General features: G+C 40.7%; 1 protein-coding gene across 4 annotated transcripts; it reads left to right on the forward strand.

Annotated features, from left to right (window-relative positions):
- The first annotated feature begins 29 nt into the window (after nucleotides 1–29).
- On the forward strand, nucleotides 30–12572 carry SUPT7L (SPT7 like, STAGA complex subunit gamma). 4 transcript variants are annotated; one of them, XM_043604251.1, is made up of 6 exons: nucleotides 30–143; nucleotides 896–996; nucleotides 1627–2229; nucleotides 8895–9219; nucleotides 10251–10488; nucleotides 11913–12572. In XM_043604251.1, the coding sequence occupies exons 3-6, from the start codon at nucleotides 1817–1819 to the stop codon at nucleotides 12173–12175; spliced, it is 1239 nt and encodes a 412-aa protein (XP_043460186.1). In that variant the 5' UTR covers nucleotides 30–143; nucleotides 896–996; nucleotides 1627–1816; the 3' UTR covers nucleotides 12176–12572. The 4 variants fall into 4 exon arrangements, with proteins under 4 accessions (XP_043460186.1, XP_043460187.1, XP_043460189.1 ...); XM_043604254.1 differs by having other exon boundaries at nucleotides 57–168; XM_043604252.1 differs by lacking the exon at nucleotides 896–996 and having other exon boundaries at nucleotides 31–143.
- Nucleotides 12573–13101: the final 529 nt, after the last annotated feature.

Genomic DNA, 13101 nt, shown 5'->3' on the forward strand with positions numbered 1-13101 from the left:
GAATAGTGCCTCCGTCCAGGTCCAGACCTCCTCGTCTCCCGGCTGCTCCGGGCATCAGGAGACCCCAGGATCCTGTGATTGGCGCCTGTGCCTGCTGACCGTGACCGAGGAGCCCCGAAGGACCTGGACGTTCCTTGAGCTTGGTGCCTGTTCTTCGTCCTCTTTTCGGTGAAATTAAGGAAGAGGGCGATTTTTTGTGTGTCCCCTCATTGATCCGTTTCTTTGTTCATTCTTTTGTTTGTTTTCCAAAACCAGTTATTGAGACTGCATAGTGTAGTGGTTAAGAGCCTGACTATCTGGATTGTCTCCCTGGGTCATTTGTGATATTGGGAAAGACAGTGGGCCTTAGCTTCCACCCTTAAAAACTGAGGTAGTTGGGAAAACCGAATCAAACAATAAAGGCAAAGCCTGGCACATAGTAAGCGCTTACTAAATGCCGGGTATACTGTGTGCCAGACACGGTACAAAGATCATGGTTGTGGGAGATAGATGAAAGAATAAAATTGATTGAGATAAGTACTAGTTTAAATCCATGCCTAAATGCTGTGATGGAAACACCAGAAGTGCTGTGAGAATATAATAAAGGGAGATTTACTGGGGAGATGATGGGGAGTGGTAACTTAACCTATACTTAAGAATGAATAAAAGTCTGCCAAGAATGTAGTGGGTGGCAGGGCATTTCTGGCAGATCACAACTTAAAGAGTCAATTTGTGGAAATACATGGCATTCTCAAGAAACTGAGTAGAATGATGTATGTTAGAACTAGGGTAGTAATTTCCTCCAGGAAGCTCCCTCTTTGTTATTCCACTGCACCAGGTCTGTGTCTCTAGAGCAGCCCTTTCTGCACATTTTTATATCAAAATAGTCTGTTTATATTTCTCTCCTTCACCTCAGGTCGGGGATCTGGCAGTGGTCTTTGTCTTCTTCCATAATGCGTGGCATTTGGTAAACATTTGTTCAACTTAAAGAGACATATGGGCAATGAATCTGGAAAGGTGGGTTGAAGTCAGATTGCAAATTTTGATCAATGGTAGACCAAAGAATTCTGGCTGACTTTTTCCAATAGGCAATGAGAAGCCATTAGATCTGAGTTGTAATAAGAGTAAGTCTAGCAGCACTGGAGAATAGATTAGACACAAGGAGAGACTGGAGTAAGGGATGCCAATTAGGAGGCAGCAGAAATCACTCAGATTCTTCCCTATGTATGTCAGAAGTTCAATGCCTAAGACCATTTAGATTACTGGTCAATAAATTTTTCCACCAGGATCCATTGAAATGTTGCTCATGTTTTTGACATACACAGAATAAGAACCACCTCTTCCTATCTTTACTCCCTTTTCTCCTACTGATTCAGGACAGATGTGTCAAGATACTCTGAGAAATATTCCAGGTGTCATTTAAGTATCTTGCCTTGCAAATTGCTCAAGATTGGGCACGATGATAGTTCTAGTAATGAGTTAGTGGGGTGAGATGGAAAACACGGACACTAGAGCTCCCAATACTATTGCAGCTGTTAGTCTCCTAATGACCCAAATGCCACCTATGGCTCAGTCCAGTAGGAATTGTCATTGTGTGTGACTGTGGTGACTGGCATCTAACAGTTGTATCTCTCTTAATTTCTTCAGGGAGAACGTCTTTGGTCCTACAGCGTTGCTGACACTGACATTTTCTAAGTCGTGTTAAACAGCCTACTTTTTATGTCAATAACTGGCCAGACTTCATACTTTTCACCACAGAAGCCTATAACCTAGAGATTTAAGAACACTGCTTTCGGTTATCACTACATTTAACGTGAAAGTTCTTTCTTATTCCAAAATGTTGAGATACTGGGGAGAGATACCAATCTCATCAAGCCAGACCAACAGGAGTTCCTTTGATTTGCTCCCACGGGAGTTCCGTCTTGTGGAAGTCCATGACCCACCCCTGCATCAACCCTCAGCCAATAAGCCCAAGCCCCCCACTATGCTGGACATCCCCTCAGAGCCATGCAGCCTCACCATCCATACCATTCAGCTGATCCAGCACAACCGACGTCTGCGCAACCTCATTGCCACAGCTCAGGCCCAGAGTCAGCAGCAGACAGAAGGTGTAAAGACTGAAGAGAATGAACCTCTTCCCTCTTGCCCTGGGTCACCTCCTCTTCCTGATGACCTCCTGCCTTTAGACTGTAAGAATCCCAATGCACCATTCCAGATTCGGCACAGTGATCCAGAGAGTGACTTTTACCGGTAAGACAAGGCTTTGCTCTATCTTACTTTTCTCAAAACATCTGCACAACACTGTTCAGCATGTAATAACATTCCTGTGAAGAAACTGAGGATAAGAGTAATTGACATGGCCAAAGTTGCTCAGGTAATTAGTAGGAAGTCTAAGGCTTGAACTGATCTTCAAATCCAGAATCTGTATCTTTTATTTATTTGTTTTTAAGTTTATTTATTTATTTATTTTGAGAAAGACAGAGCACACGCAGAGGAGGAGCAGAGAGAGAATCCCAGGTAGGGTTTATGCAGTCAGTGTACAGAGCCCGACAACGGGGCTCGAATTCAAGAATTTGAGTTTAACTGACTGAGCCACACAGCCTCCCCTGCATCTTTTATTTTTGAGGTAACAAATATTTATTGAGTGCTTATTCTATACCAGCCACTTTGCTAGGAGCAAGGAACTACCCCGGTATGTGAAAGAAGCCATGGCCTCACAATCCACAGAGTGTAGTCTTTCTATTTCATTTAAAATGTATATTATGGATTTAGCTCAGTGTCTTAAAATTTAGGTTCATGGACTTATTCTCATATTCTCAGAAATCCATTAAGTTGTTTTTTTTTTTTTTAATTTTTTTTTTTTTTCAACGTTTATTTATTTTTGGGACAGAGAGAGACAGAGCATGAACGGGGGAGGGGCAGAGAGAGAAGGAGACACAGAATCGGAAACAGGCTCCAGGCTCTGAGCCATCAGCCCAGAGCCTGACGCGGGGCTCGAACTCACAGACCGCGAGATCGTGACCTGGCTGAAGTCGGACGCTTAACCGACTGCGCCACCCAGGCGCCCCAGAAATCCATTAAGTTTTATGTAAGATGTTTAAATTGTGTACAGTTGACCCTTGAACAACACCAGTTTGAACCGTGCAGGCCCACTTACATGCGGATGTTTTTACAGAACAGTACTGTAGATGTATTTTCTCTTCCTTATGATTTTCTTAGTAACATTTTCTTTTCTGTAGCTTACTTTATTGTAAGAACATAGTATATAATACATATACAAAATATGTGTTAATTGACTCTATGTTATCACTAAGGCTTCCAGTTAATAGCAGGCTATTAGTCATTGGGGTGCCTGGCTGGCCTAGTCAGAAGAGCATGTGACTCTTGATCTCAGGGTCGTGAGTTTGAACTCTGTGTTGGGTATAGAGATTACTAAAAAGAAGTTAATAAATAAATATTAAAAAAAAGTAAACCATTAATCATTAAGTTTTGGGGGAGTCAAAGCTATATGCAGATTCTCTACTTCATGGCGGGGGCGGGGGGGCTGGCACCCCTAACTCCCACATTGTTCATGGATCAACTGTATTTTCATTTTGATAACATCATTTAAGAAATAATATAAAAATGTTCTTGATCCTTGTTATTCAAAACCTGGGCGGAGACTAACAGCATCAATATCACCTGGGAGCTTGTTAGAAGTTCAGAGTCTCAGGGCCTACATAGCCTGCTGAATCAGAATCTTCATTTTAACAAGATCTCCAGAAGATTCATGTGTATATTTAAGTTTGAGAAGCCCTATTCCAAGTCCTCTGAATGACTGCCTTATAACCTAATGCTACTACTAGGTTTCAGTGTGTAAGTTTGCATTTGGCGCGAAATAATTACTTTTTGTTTTCATTTTGAAGTTTGTCAGACCAAAGAAAAGTTTAAATAATAGTACAGAAGGGGCGCCTGGGTAGGTCAGTTGGTTAAGCATCCGACTTCGGCTCAGGTCATGATCTCATTGTTTGTGGGTTTGAACCCCACAGCAGACTCTGTGCTGACAGCTCAGACCCTGGAGCCTGCTTCAGATTCTGTGTCTCCCTCTCCCTCTGCCCCTCCCCCACTCACACTCTGTCTGTCTCCCTCTCTCAAATATAAATAAACATGAAAAAAATTTTAAATAGTACAAAAAATGCCCAAATACTCCTTACCAGGATTTACCAATTGTTAACATTTTGCTACATTTATTTTCTCTCACATATGTATAAGTGTGTATACACACGTAAATATATATATAATATATACACATACACACTTTTTTTGTCAAATATTTTAAAGCTGCACATTATGCCAATATTTCACCCCTTAATTCTTAAGCATTCTTTCACCTCTAAATTCTTCACCTTATCCTAAGAATAAGGAAAATTTCCTATGTGATTTCAATACTATTATCACACCAAAGCAAATGAACACTAAGTAAATAATACAAACCCAGTTTAGATTACTCCAGTTCTCCAAAATACCTTTTGTAGATATATTTTTTCCCTAATCCAGAACCTAACAAAGATTCATGCATTGCCTTTGGTTGTTTAGTGTCTTTTAAACCAGAATAGCTTCCTTTTAAAAAAAAAAAAAATATATATATATATATGTATATATATATATAAATCTTTTTTAAGAGTTCAGGTCATTTAGAATGTAGAATGTCCCACTCACTGGATTTGCTGATTATTACCTCGAGATTAGATTCAGGTTAAATATGTGTTTAGCCAAAAAAAAAAAAAAACCCATAAATAATACTGCATATTACTCACTGCATGTGCTTATTGATGATAATAGTTACTACTATTTTAATTGTCCCAAATTAATGAGAAAATAACAGAAATAGGCTTAATAAGTAAGGGTTGCAGTTGGGCCAGATGGAGACCAGATGATGTCCTGGGGCACTGTATAATCGAAGGTTCTAAAGTCCTAGGAATAGTGAAAACTGTGTCATTACATGCATGGCACAAGAAAACTTGCTCTGTGGTGATCAGTACCCTATTGACATTTTGAAGGCAGTTTAGCTTTAACAAAATTATCTTGTTCATCATATTAAATTGATGCTGTTACTTATTTTTAACTTAAATTTTTTTTTTTAATTTAGAGAGTGAGAGAGAGACGGGGGGAGGGGGGGCAAAGGGAGAGAGAAAGAGATAGAGAATCTCACACAGGCTCCACACTCAGTACAGAGCCTGATGCAGGACTCAATCCCCTGAGGCCATGACCTGACCTGAAATCAAGACTCGGATGTTCAACTGACTGAACCACTCAGGTGCCCGATGCTGTTATTTAGAATTCTGTAGTTGTGTGTAAAACTTCTAATTTTTTTTTCTTTTTCAAGTTTTTTTTTTTAATTTTTAAATATTTAGTTTTGAGAGAGAGACAGAGACAGAGAGACAGAGTATGAGCAGGGAGAGGCAGAGAGAGAGGGACACACAAAATCCGAAGTAGGATCAGGCTCCCAGCTGTCAGCCCGGAGCCCAATGTGGGTCTTGAACTCACGAACCGTGAGATCATGACCTGAGTCAAAGTCAGACGCCTAACCGACTAAGCCACCCAGGTATCCCTCAAGTTTTTATTTAAATTCCAGTTAGTTAACATACAGGGTAATATTAGTTTCAGGTGTAGGATTTAGTGATTCATCACTTACATACAACACCCCGTGCTCATCACAAGTGCCCTCCTTAATACCCATCACCCATTTAACCCATCCCCCTGCCCACCTCTCCTCCAGCAACCCTCAGTTTGTTCTCTATAGTTAAGAGTCTGTTTTCTGGTTTGCCTCTCTTTTTTTCCCCTATATTCATCTATATGTTTTGTAAATTCCACATATGAGTGAAATCATATGGTATTTGTGACCTCTTTCACTCAGCATAATACTCTCTAGTACTATTCATGTCATTGCAAACAGCAAGATTTCATTTTTTATGACTGAGAAATAGTCCACTATAGATATGTAATATATACATATTATGTATGTATATAATACATATATATTATGTGTATATATTATATATTATATGTTTTATATATATATATATATATATATATATATATATATATATATATATATAAAATATATATATGTCTTCTTTATCCATTCCTCAGTCGATGGACATTTGGGCTCTTTCCATAATTTGGCTATTGTTGATAATTCTGCTATAAACATCAGGGTGCATGTATCCTTTTAACTCTTCAAATCAGTATTTTTGTATCCTTTGGGTAAATACCTAGTAGTGCAATTGCTAGGTCGTAGGGTAATTCTATTTTTAACTTACTGAGGAACCTCTATACTATCTTCCAAAGCGGGCTGCACCAGTTTGCATTCCCATCAACAGTGTTAAGAGTGTTCCCTTTTCTCCATATCCTCGCCAACATCTCGTTTTCTGTGTTGTTAATTTTAGCCGTTCTGACAGGTGTGAGGTGATATCTCATTGTACTTTTGATTTGTATTTCCCTGATGATGACTGACGTTGAGCATCTTTTCATGTGTCTGTTAGCCGTCTGTATGTTTTCTTGGGAAAAATGTCTATTCATGTCCTCTGCCGATTTTTAACTGGATTGTTTGGTTTTTGGGTGTTGTTTTATAAGTTCTTTATATAGATTTTGGATGGATACTAACCCTTTATCAGATGTCATTTGCAAATATGCAATATTCTGAAACATTCTCCCGTTCTGAAGGTTGCCTTTTAGTTTTGTTGTTTCTTGTTGTTGTGCAGCAGCTTTTTATCTTGATGAAGTCCTAATAGTTTATTTTTGCTTTTGTTTCTTTGCCTCAGGAGATGTATCTAGTAAGAAGTTGCTACGGCCAATGTCAAAGATGTTATACTACCTGTGTTCTCCTCTAGGATTTTGATGGTTTCCTGTCTCACAGTTAGGTCTTTTCATCCATTTTGAATTTATTTTTGTATATGGTGTAAGAAAGTGGTCTAGTTTTCCCAACACCATTTGTTGAAGACACTGTCTTTCTTTCCATTGGATATTCTTTCATGTTTTGTCAAAGATTTGTTGACCATCTAGTTGTGGATCCATTTCTGGGTTTTCTATTCAGTTCCATTGATCTCTGTTTCCATTTTTGTGCCAGTACCATACTGTCTTCATCACTACATCTTTGTAATATAACTTGAAGTCTGGAATTGTGATCCTCTGGCTTGGCTTTGCTTTTCTTTTTGAAGATTGCTTTGGCTATTGAGGGTCTTTTTTAGGATTTTAGAATTATTTTGTTCTAGCTCTGTGAAAAATGCTGGTGGTATTTTGATAGGGATTGCATTAAATGTGTAGTTTGCTTAGCGTAGTATAGGCATTTTAATAATATTTGTTCTTCCAATCTCAAACTTCTGATTTTAATTGTTAGGAAGAGCTGTAACCATCAGAAGCTTATAACTAGTTTGTTTTATACATACTTAAGAAACTGTTTAACAGAAATAATTTGCATCAGCTATGGGGGTGCTAAAAAAATTATTGTCCTTTGAAATAAGTCCATGCATTACTCAAATAAAGCAATACTGGTTTAGCTATTTATTAGGTACTTCTGAGCCTTTAGCTTTTGGCCTAGGGAGCCTGGCCATGGGAAATGATGGTGGAAATAGTAAATGAAAAGTTATTTCGCAGTTGGTTTTATATTCCAGCTATTATGTGGATTGCAGTAGTTGCTTCTGAGCAGATGATAGTAAAGTGGGTGGATAGCTCCTCAAGCCCCCTTGTACAGCACATGGGGACACATGCCAAGTATGTACCTTATTTTATCCATTTGCTTCCTTTGTCAGAGGGAGACAGAAGACAGGAATTTTATATTTTTCTAAGTAATTAGAAGTTTGCTAGAAGTTATTTTTAGGAGACCAGGCAGCTTTTTTAAGTTTTTTTTGTTTTTTTTTTTTTCAGATTAAGATCTCTACAGGGGTGCCTGGGTGGCTCAGTGGGTGAAGCATCCGACCCTGGATTTTGACTCAGGTCATGATCCTAGAGTTGTGGGATTAAGCCCCGCATTGGGCTTCATGCTAAGTGTGTAGGCTGCTTGGTATTCTCTCTTTCTCCCCCTGCCCTTCTCCCTCACTCGTGCTCTCGCTCTCGCTCTCTCTCTCGCTCTCTCTCTCAGACAATTACTTAATTTAATTTAATTTAATTTAGAAAAGATTTCTACAGCAGTGATTAGGACAAAATGGTGTATTATGAAGAACATATTCTCTATGCTGCCAAAGCAAGCACAGTATTATGAAGAACATAGGATCTGAAGTTAGAAGCTCAACCTCTTGATAATACCTGTACAACTTCTGGCAGGTCAGCCCCTCTGAACCTCAATTTCCTCACCTGCCAAATGGGAATAATAGGGACCCTACCCATTTCTTTACACAGGGTAGGATAAAAATGCTTTGGAGACGGTATGTATTTTAAGTTGTTTTTATAAAATTGAGTTGCTTTCCCAGTTTCACAAATGGTCTATTTTAGTTGTAGAAGAATCTCCTAATTGGGACTGTGAATTTCTGAAAGTCCATTTATCACCCAGCACATGAGGAAACTATGTTGTGGGGAAATAACTAGAGCACCACTGAGCAGTATCTCCGCTCTAGTGTTAAATTTTATTATCTCCTACAAATGATCAATATCAAGATGGTAAAAGGAAGCTTCCTATTTACCTGACACTCTCTTATATTGTTTGTTATAGACATGTATTGCCTATTAAAGCTTTGTGTACTTGGAGGAGCTCAGAGATGACTGTGAGTTGTTGAGACCTGCGCTGGCCGCAGCAAGATGAAACTGGGCTCTGTAATCTGCATAGAATCCCCTAGAAAGCTGGGCCAGCGGCTTGACCGAAATTATAAAACTCCTAGGGAAACAGGACAGGTGACCCCTGTGCGAGAGCACTGATAACATTGCCATGTGTCCCCTTTCAGTGGGAAGGGGGAACCTGTGACGGAACTCAGCTGGCACTCCTGTCGCCAGCTCCTTTACCAGGCAGTGGCCACAATCCTGGCCCACGCAGGCTTTGAGTGTGCTAATGAAAGTGTCCTGGAGACCCTCACTGATGTGGCACACGAGTACTGCCTTAAATTCACCAAGTTGCTGCGCTTTGCTGTGGATCGGGAGGCCCGGCTGGGGCAGACTCCTTTCCCTGACGTTATGGAGCAAGTATTCCATGAAGTGGGCATTGGCAGTGTGCTCTCCCTCCAGAAGTTCTGGCAGCACCGCATCAAGGACTATCACAGTTACATGCTACAGGTGAGGTGACCCCATGAGAAGTGGGTAAAAGTGTGTAATGTAGGGGTGTTAGCAGGATCCCACAACACTTACCCTAGAGAGCAGGGTACAGGGTCTTGGAACAGAGTGGACTTGACATGCTCTCCTCCTGGCCCTGGCTGTGTTCCATCGGCCTCATCACTGACCTGGCCAGAGCCAGGGGCCTTCTTTAGCCAATGAGTGGCTCCACTTATTGATCACACTTCCTCTGGAAGAAATTATACACGGGTATGTAGAGTCTGAGAGAATGTGGTTAGCATGCTTTATTCAACAGATATTTATTGAGTCCTATTTTGAGTCAGGCACTGTGGGATACAACAGTGAACAAGTTCTTTCAGCTTGTATTCTTGAGATGGAAACAAAAACAAGTAAATAAATAATGATCAAAACAATTTCAGCTGGCGTCAAGTGCTGTGAAAAACAGAACCAAACAGAATGAGATGATACTGCCCAAGGGTGGAAGAGGGGGCAGAGATACCATTTTGGGTTAGAACCAGAAATACCTAATCTCTTTAACCTATGTGGCCTTAAGTCATTTGTTCACTGTTTTGTTTTTCCCAAATCTAAAATATGATAAGGACTTTTTAACACCCAACAAAAAAGTCTTTGCTAAGCGATTCAGATTTCCTGCACCATTCATTATCCACCTAAGGTGCATATGTCAACAGTTTTTACAGACAAAAATATAATCTTTTGTCCCCATTCTGATTTATCTCTAACAAAGCCTCTTTTGCCTTTGTGTAGCTTAATTAATGACACACAAAGTCTCTGCAAACAACTTTTCCTTACATGTCTCTGTCATTTACAAATGCAAACACCCTACACAAATTCCTTCCATGTGCCAACTATGCTCAAAAAAAAAAAAAAAAAAAAGTAAAAAAAATTTCCTTCCATTGGCAGTGGTTGCTTTATTCATATTCACATGATGTTGTTTTTTCCATGGGATGCCACAAGCTGACTATCCACCTTGCTTTTAACATTCCTTTGGAAAAATGACTCTTGCTTGCCAACAGATTAGTAAGCAACTATCTGAGGAGTATGAAAGGATTGTCAATCCTGAGAAGGCCACAGAGGACACTAAACCTGTAAAGATCAAGGAAGAACCTGTAAGTGACATCACCTTCCCCGTCAGTGAGGAGCTGGAGGCTGACCTTACTTCTGGAGACCAGTCACTGCCCATGGGAGTCCTCGGGGCTCAGAGTGAGCGCTTCCCATCTAACCTGGAGGTCGAGGCTTCGCCACAGGCTTCAAGTAAGAGAAATCAACCGACTCTGATTCTGGGAGATCTGCCAATCTCAGCACTCTGCATTTTGGAATCAAACTCTGGAGATGAGAGGAAAAAAAAGTGTGGGTGGCAGGAGATTGGAAAGTCTAAAAACAAATACAGCCTCATTGATCTAGTGATACCAACATTCTTTTCTTTGTAATCAGTGAAGGGAGGACTAACACAACTGTACAGGCATTATTTAAAATCATTCCAAGTTAGGATATAGATTCAGTATGTGTTATCCTATTGATTGCCAGAGTTAATTTAGCTGACCCATATGGGTGGGCAGATGCCCCCTTTATCACTTAGTATGCTGTACTGTTTTTTCCTGATGCTTCTACTCATTAGACAACTTCCAGATTAAATAGAGGAATGTTAATTGCTCGAGGCTGTTTGAATAGTTGGGCTTCCTTGCTAGAGTGCTCCCAATAAATTGTAGCTGAAAGGGATTGAAATAGGGCTATCCAGTTAGAGGTGCCTGCTTCTTCTTCCAGACTCTGTGATCACCTTAGGAACCAGGATGAGCAATTCTTAAGTTAGGTAGATTGCAAATTAGTCGAGATACTCAGTGTTGTTTGTTTTTTTTTTTTTTTACAAATATAAATGGCCATTTCATCAATGCACAAATCCTAAACAGAATTAGGCCACATCGTTTTAAGTGTTGAGCAGAGAACCTTTCACCATGGAAGAAGTAATAACCACAAACAGTGTTGCTAGAACACAGACAGGAGGGCCGAAGAGAAATTGTTGCAGACTTAGGAACCATGTCTCTTTTCAGCATTCTGGGAACTGCTGCCAGCATTTTGTAGTGATCATGAAGTTCATAATATGAGAGAGGACCAGGGACTCAAAAGGCAGGAAAATAGGACAGCTTTATAGAAGGAAGGAAAGAAGAAACAATACCTGAACAAGAAACCATGGTTGTGCCTGCCTTTGGGCCATGAGACAGGGAATCTTTGTACCTGTGTAGTTTTACTTCCCTGGTTTAGGGAAAATGGGAGAGTGGGTGAGGTGGGGTAAAGGAGAGTAGAGGAAGTGGAAAGGAAAATATTCAGAATCGGTAGTTTGTTTGTTTTTTAATTTTTATTTTTGAGAGAGAGAGCTAGAAGGTGATTGGGGAGGGATAGAGAGAGGGAGAGAGAGAATCCTAAGCAGGCTCAATGTGGGGCTCGAACCCACAAATCATGAGATCATGACCTGAGCCAAAATTAAGAGTCAGCCACTTAACTAAGCCACCACCCAGGCACCCCTGGAGCTGGTAGTTTTTTGAACAGAAGATAACAACCATATTCTCCAGCCAGGCAGAATCAGAGTACAAACTGAGCTTAAAGGCTGCCCTGAGTAAAATTTTTGTTTTGCTGTGTTCCAGCCTTGGCTTACTACTAGTTGTGTGTTCTTCCATTGCTAGGCACGGAGGTAAATGCTTCCCCTCTTTGGAATCTGGCCCATGTGAAAATGGAGCCTCAAGAGAGTGAAGAAGGCAACGTCTCTGGGCATGGTGTGCTGGGCAGTGATGTCTTCGAGGAACCCATGTCCGGGATGAGTGAAGCTGGAATCCCCCAGAGCCCCGATGACTCAGACAGCAGCTATGGTTCCCACTCCACTGATAGCCTCATGGGGTCCTCCCCTGTTTTCAACCAGCGTTGCAAGAAGAGGATGAGGAAAATATAAAAGGAAAAGGGGAGATGTTCTGTCCAGATCCATAAGACCCAACAGAAAACCTTGATGTATTCAAATATTTCCATAAAAGGTGATTTGACTCTTACTCTCAACCACAGAGCAATTTCTGGATTTCAGTGGAGATGGATTTAACGAAACAAGTTTGCATTTGACTTTTACATCCAGTTTTGTAGTTTTCCACAACGAAGCCATCTTTTACAGACCGTTCATGACACTGGGATGATAATCAGGAGACAGAGCACTGTCCCTGTCATCCTTACCATTGCACAGCTAAGAAGTACATACTGGTTGGCCCTGTACTGCACGGATATTGTACAGATTGAGATTGTTATCAGACCTCCAAGCTGTGCTTGCAAAGACTCACAAGTAAATATATGCTGATATGTCAGTTTTTTCACTGAACTTGCTTCACTTTGGGGTCGAATCAGTGGGAACCCGGTACTAAAACCTAACAGAAAATAGCTAATCCCTTTTTTAGTGGTCTTTTTTGAACAGTTTTTGCTGCCCATGAGGTCTCCTGAACCCAGGGGTGTGTGGTGCTTCTTTGGCAGCCATGTTTCATCCACATTGTTTTTTGTTTTTTTTTTTTCCCTTTAGGGAAAAAAAATTTGTTTAACATTTGTTTATTATTGAGAGACAGAGAAAGATAGAGCATGAGTATGGAAGGGGCAGAGAGAGGGAGAGACACAGAATCCGAAGCAGGCTCCAGGCTCCAAGCTGTCAGCACAGAGCCCAACACGGGGCTCGAACTCACAAACCACAAGATCATGACCCAACCCAAAGCCAGATGCTCAACCAACTGAGCCACCCAGGTACCCCTCCTTTTTCCTTTTAATCTCTGCCCCCCAAATGGGGCTCGAACTCACGACCCCAAGATCACGGGTCGCATGCTCTACCAAAAGCAGGCACCCTTCTCC

Source organism: Prionailurus bengalensis, chromosome A3, assembly GCF_016509475.1.
Source record: "Prionailurus bengalensis isolate Pbe53 chromosome A3, Fcat_Pben_1.1_paternal_pri, whole genome shotgun sequence".
Classification (NCBI taxonomy): Eukaryota; Metazoa; Chordata; class Mammalia; order Carnivora; family Felidae; genus Prionailurus; species Prionailurus bengalensis.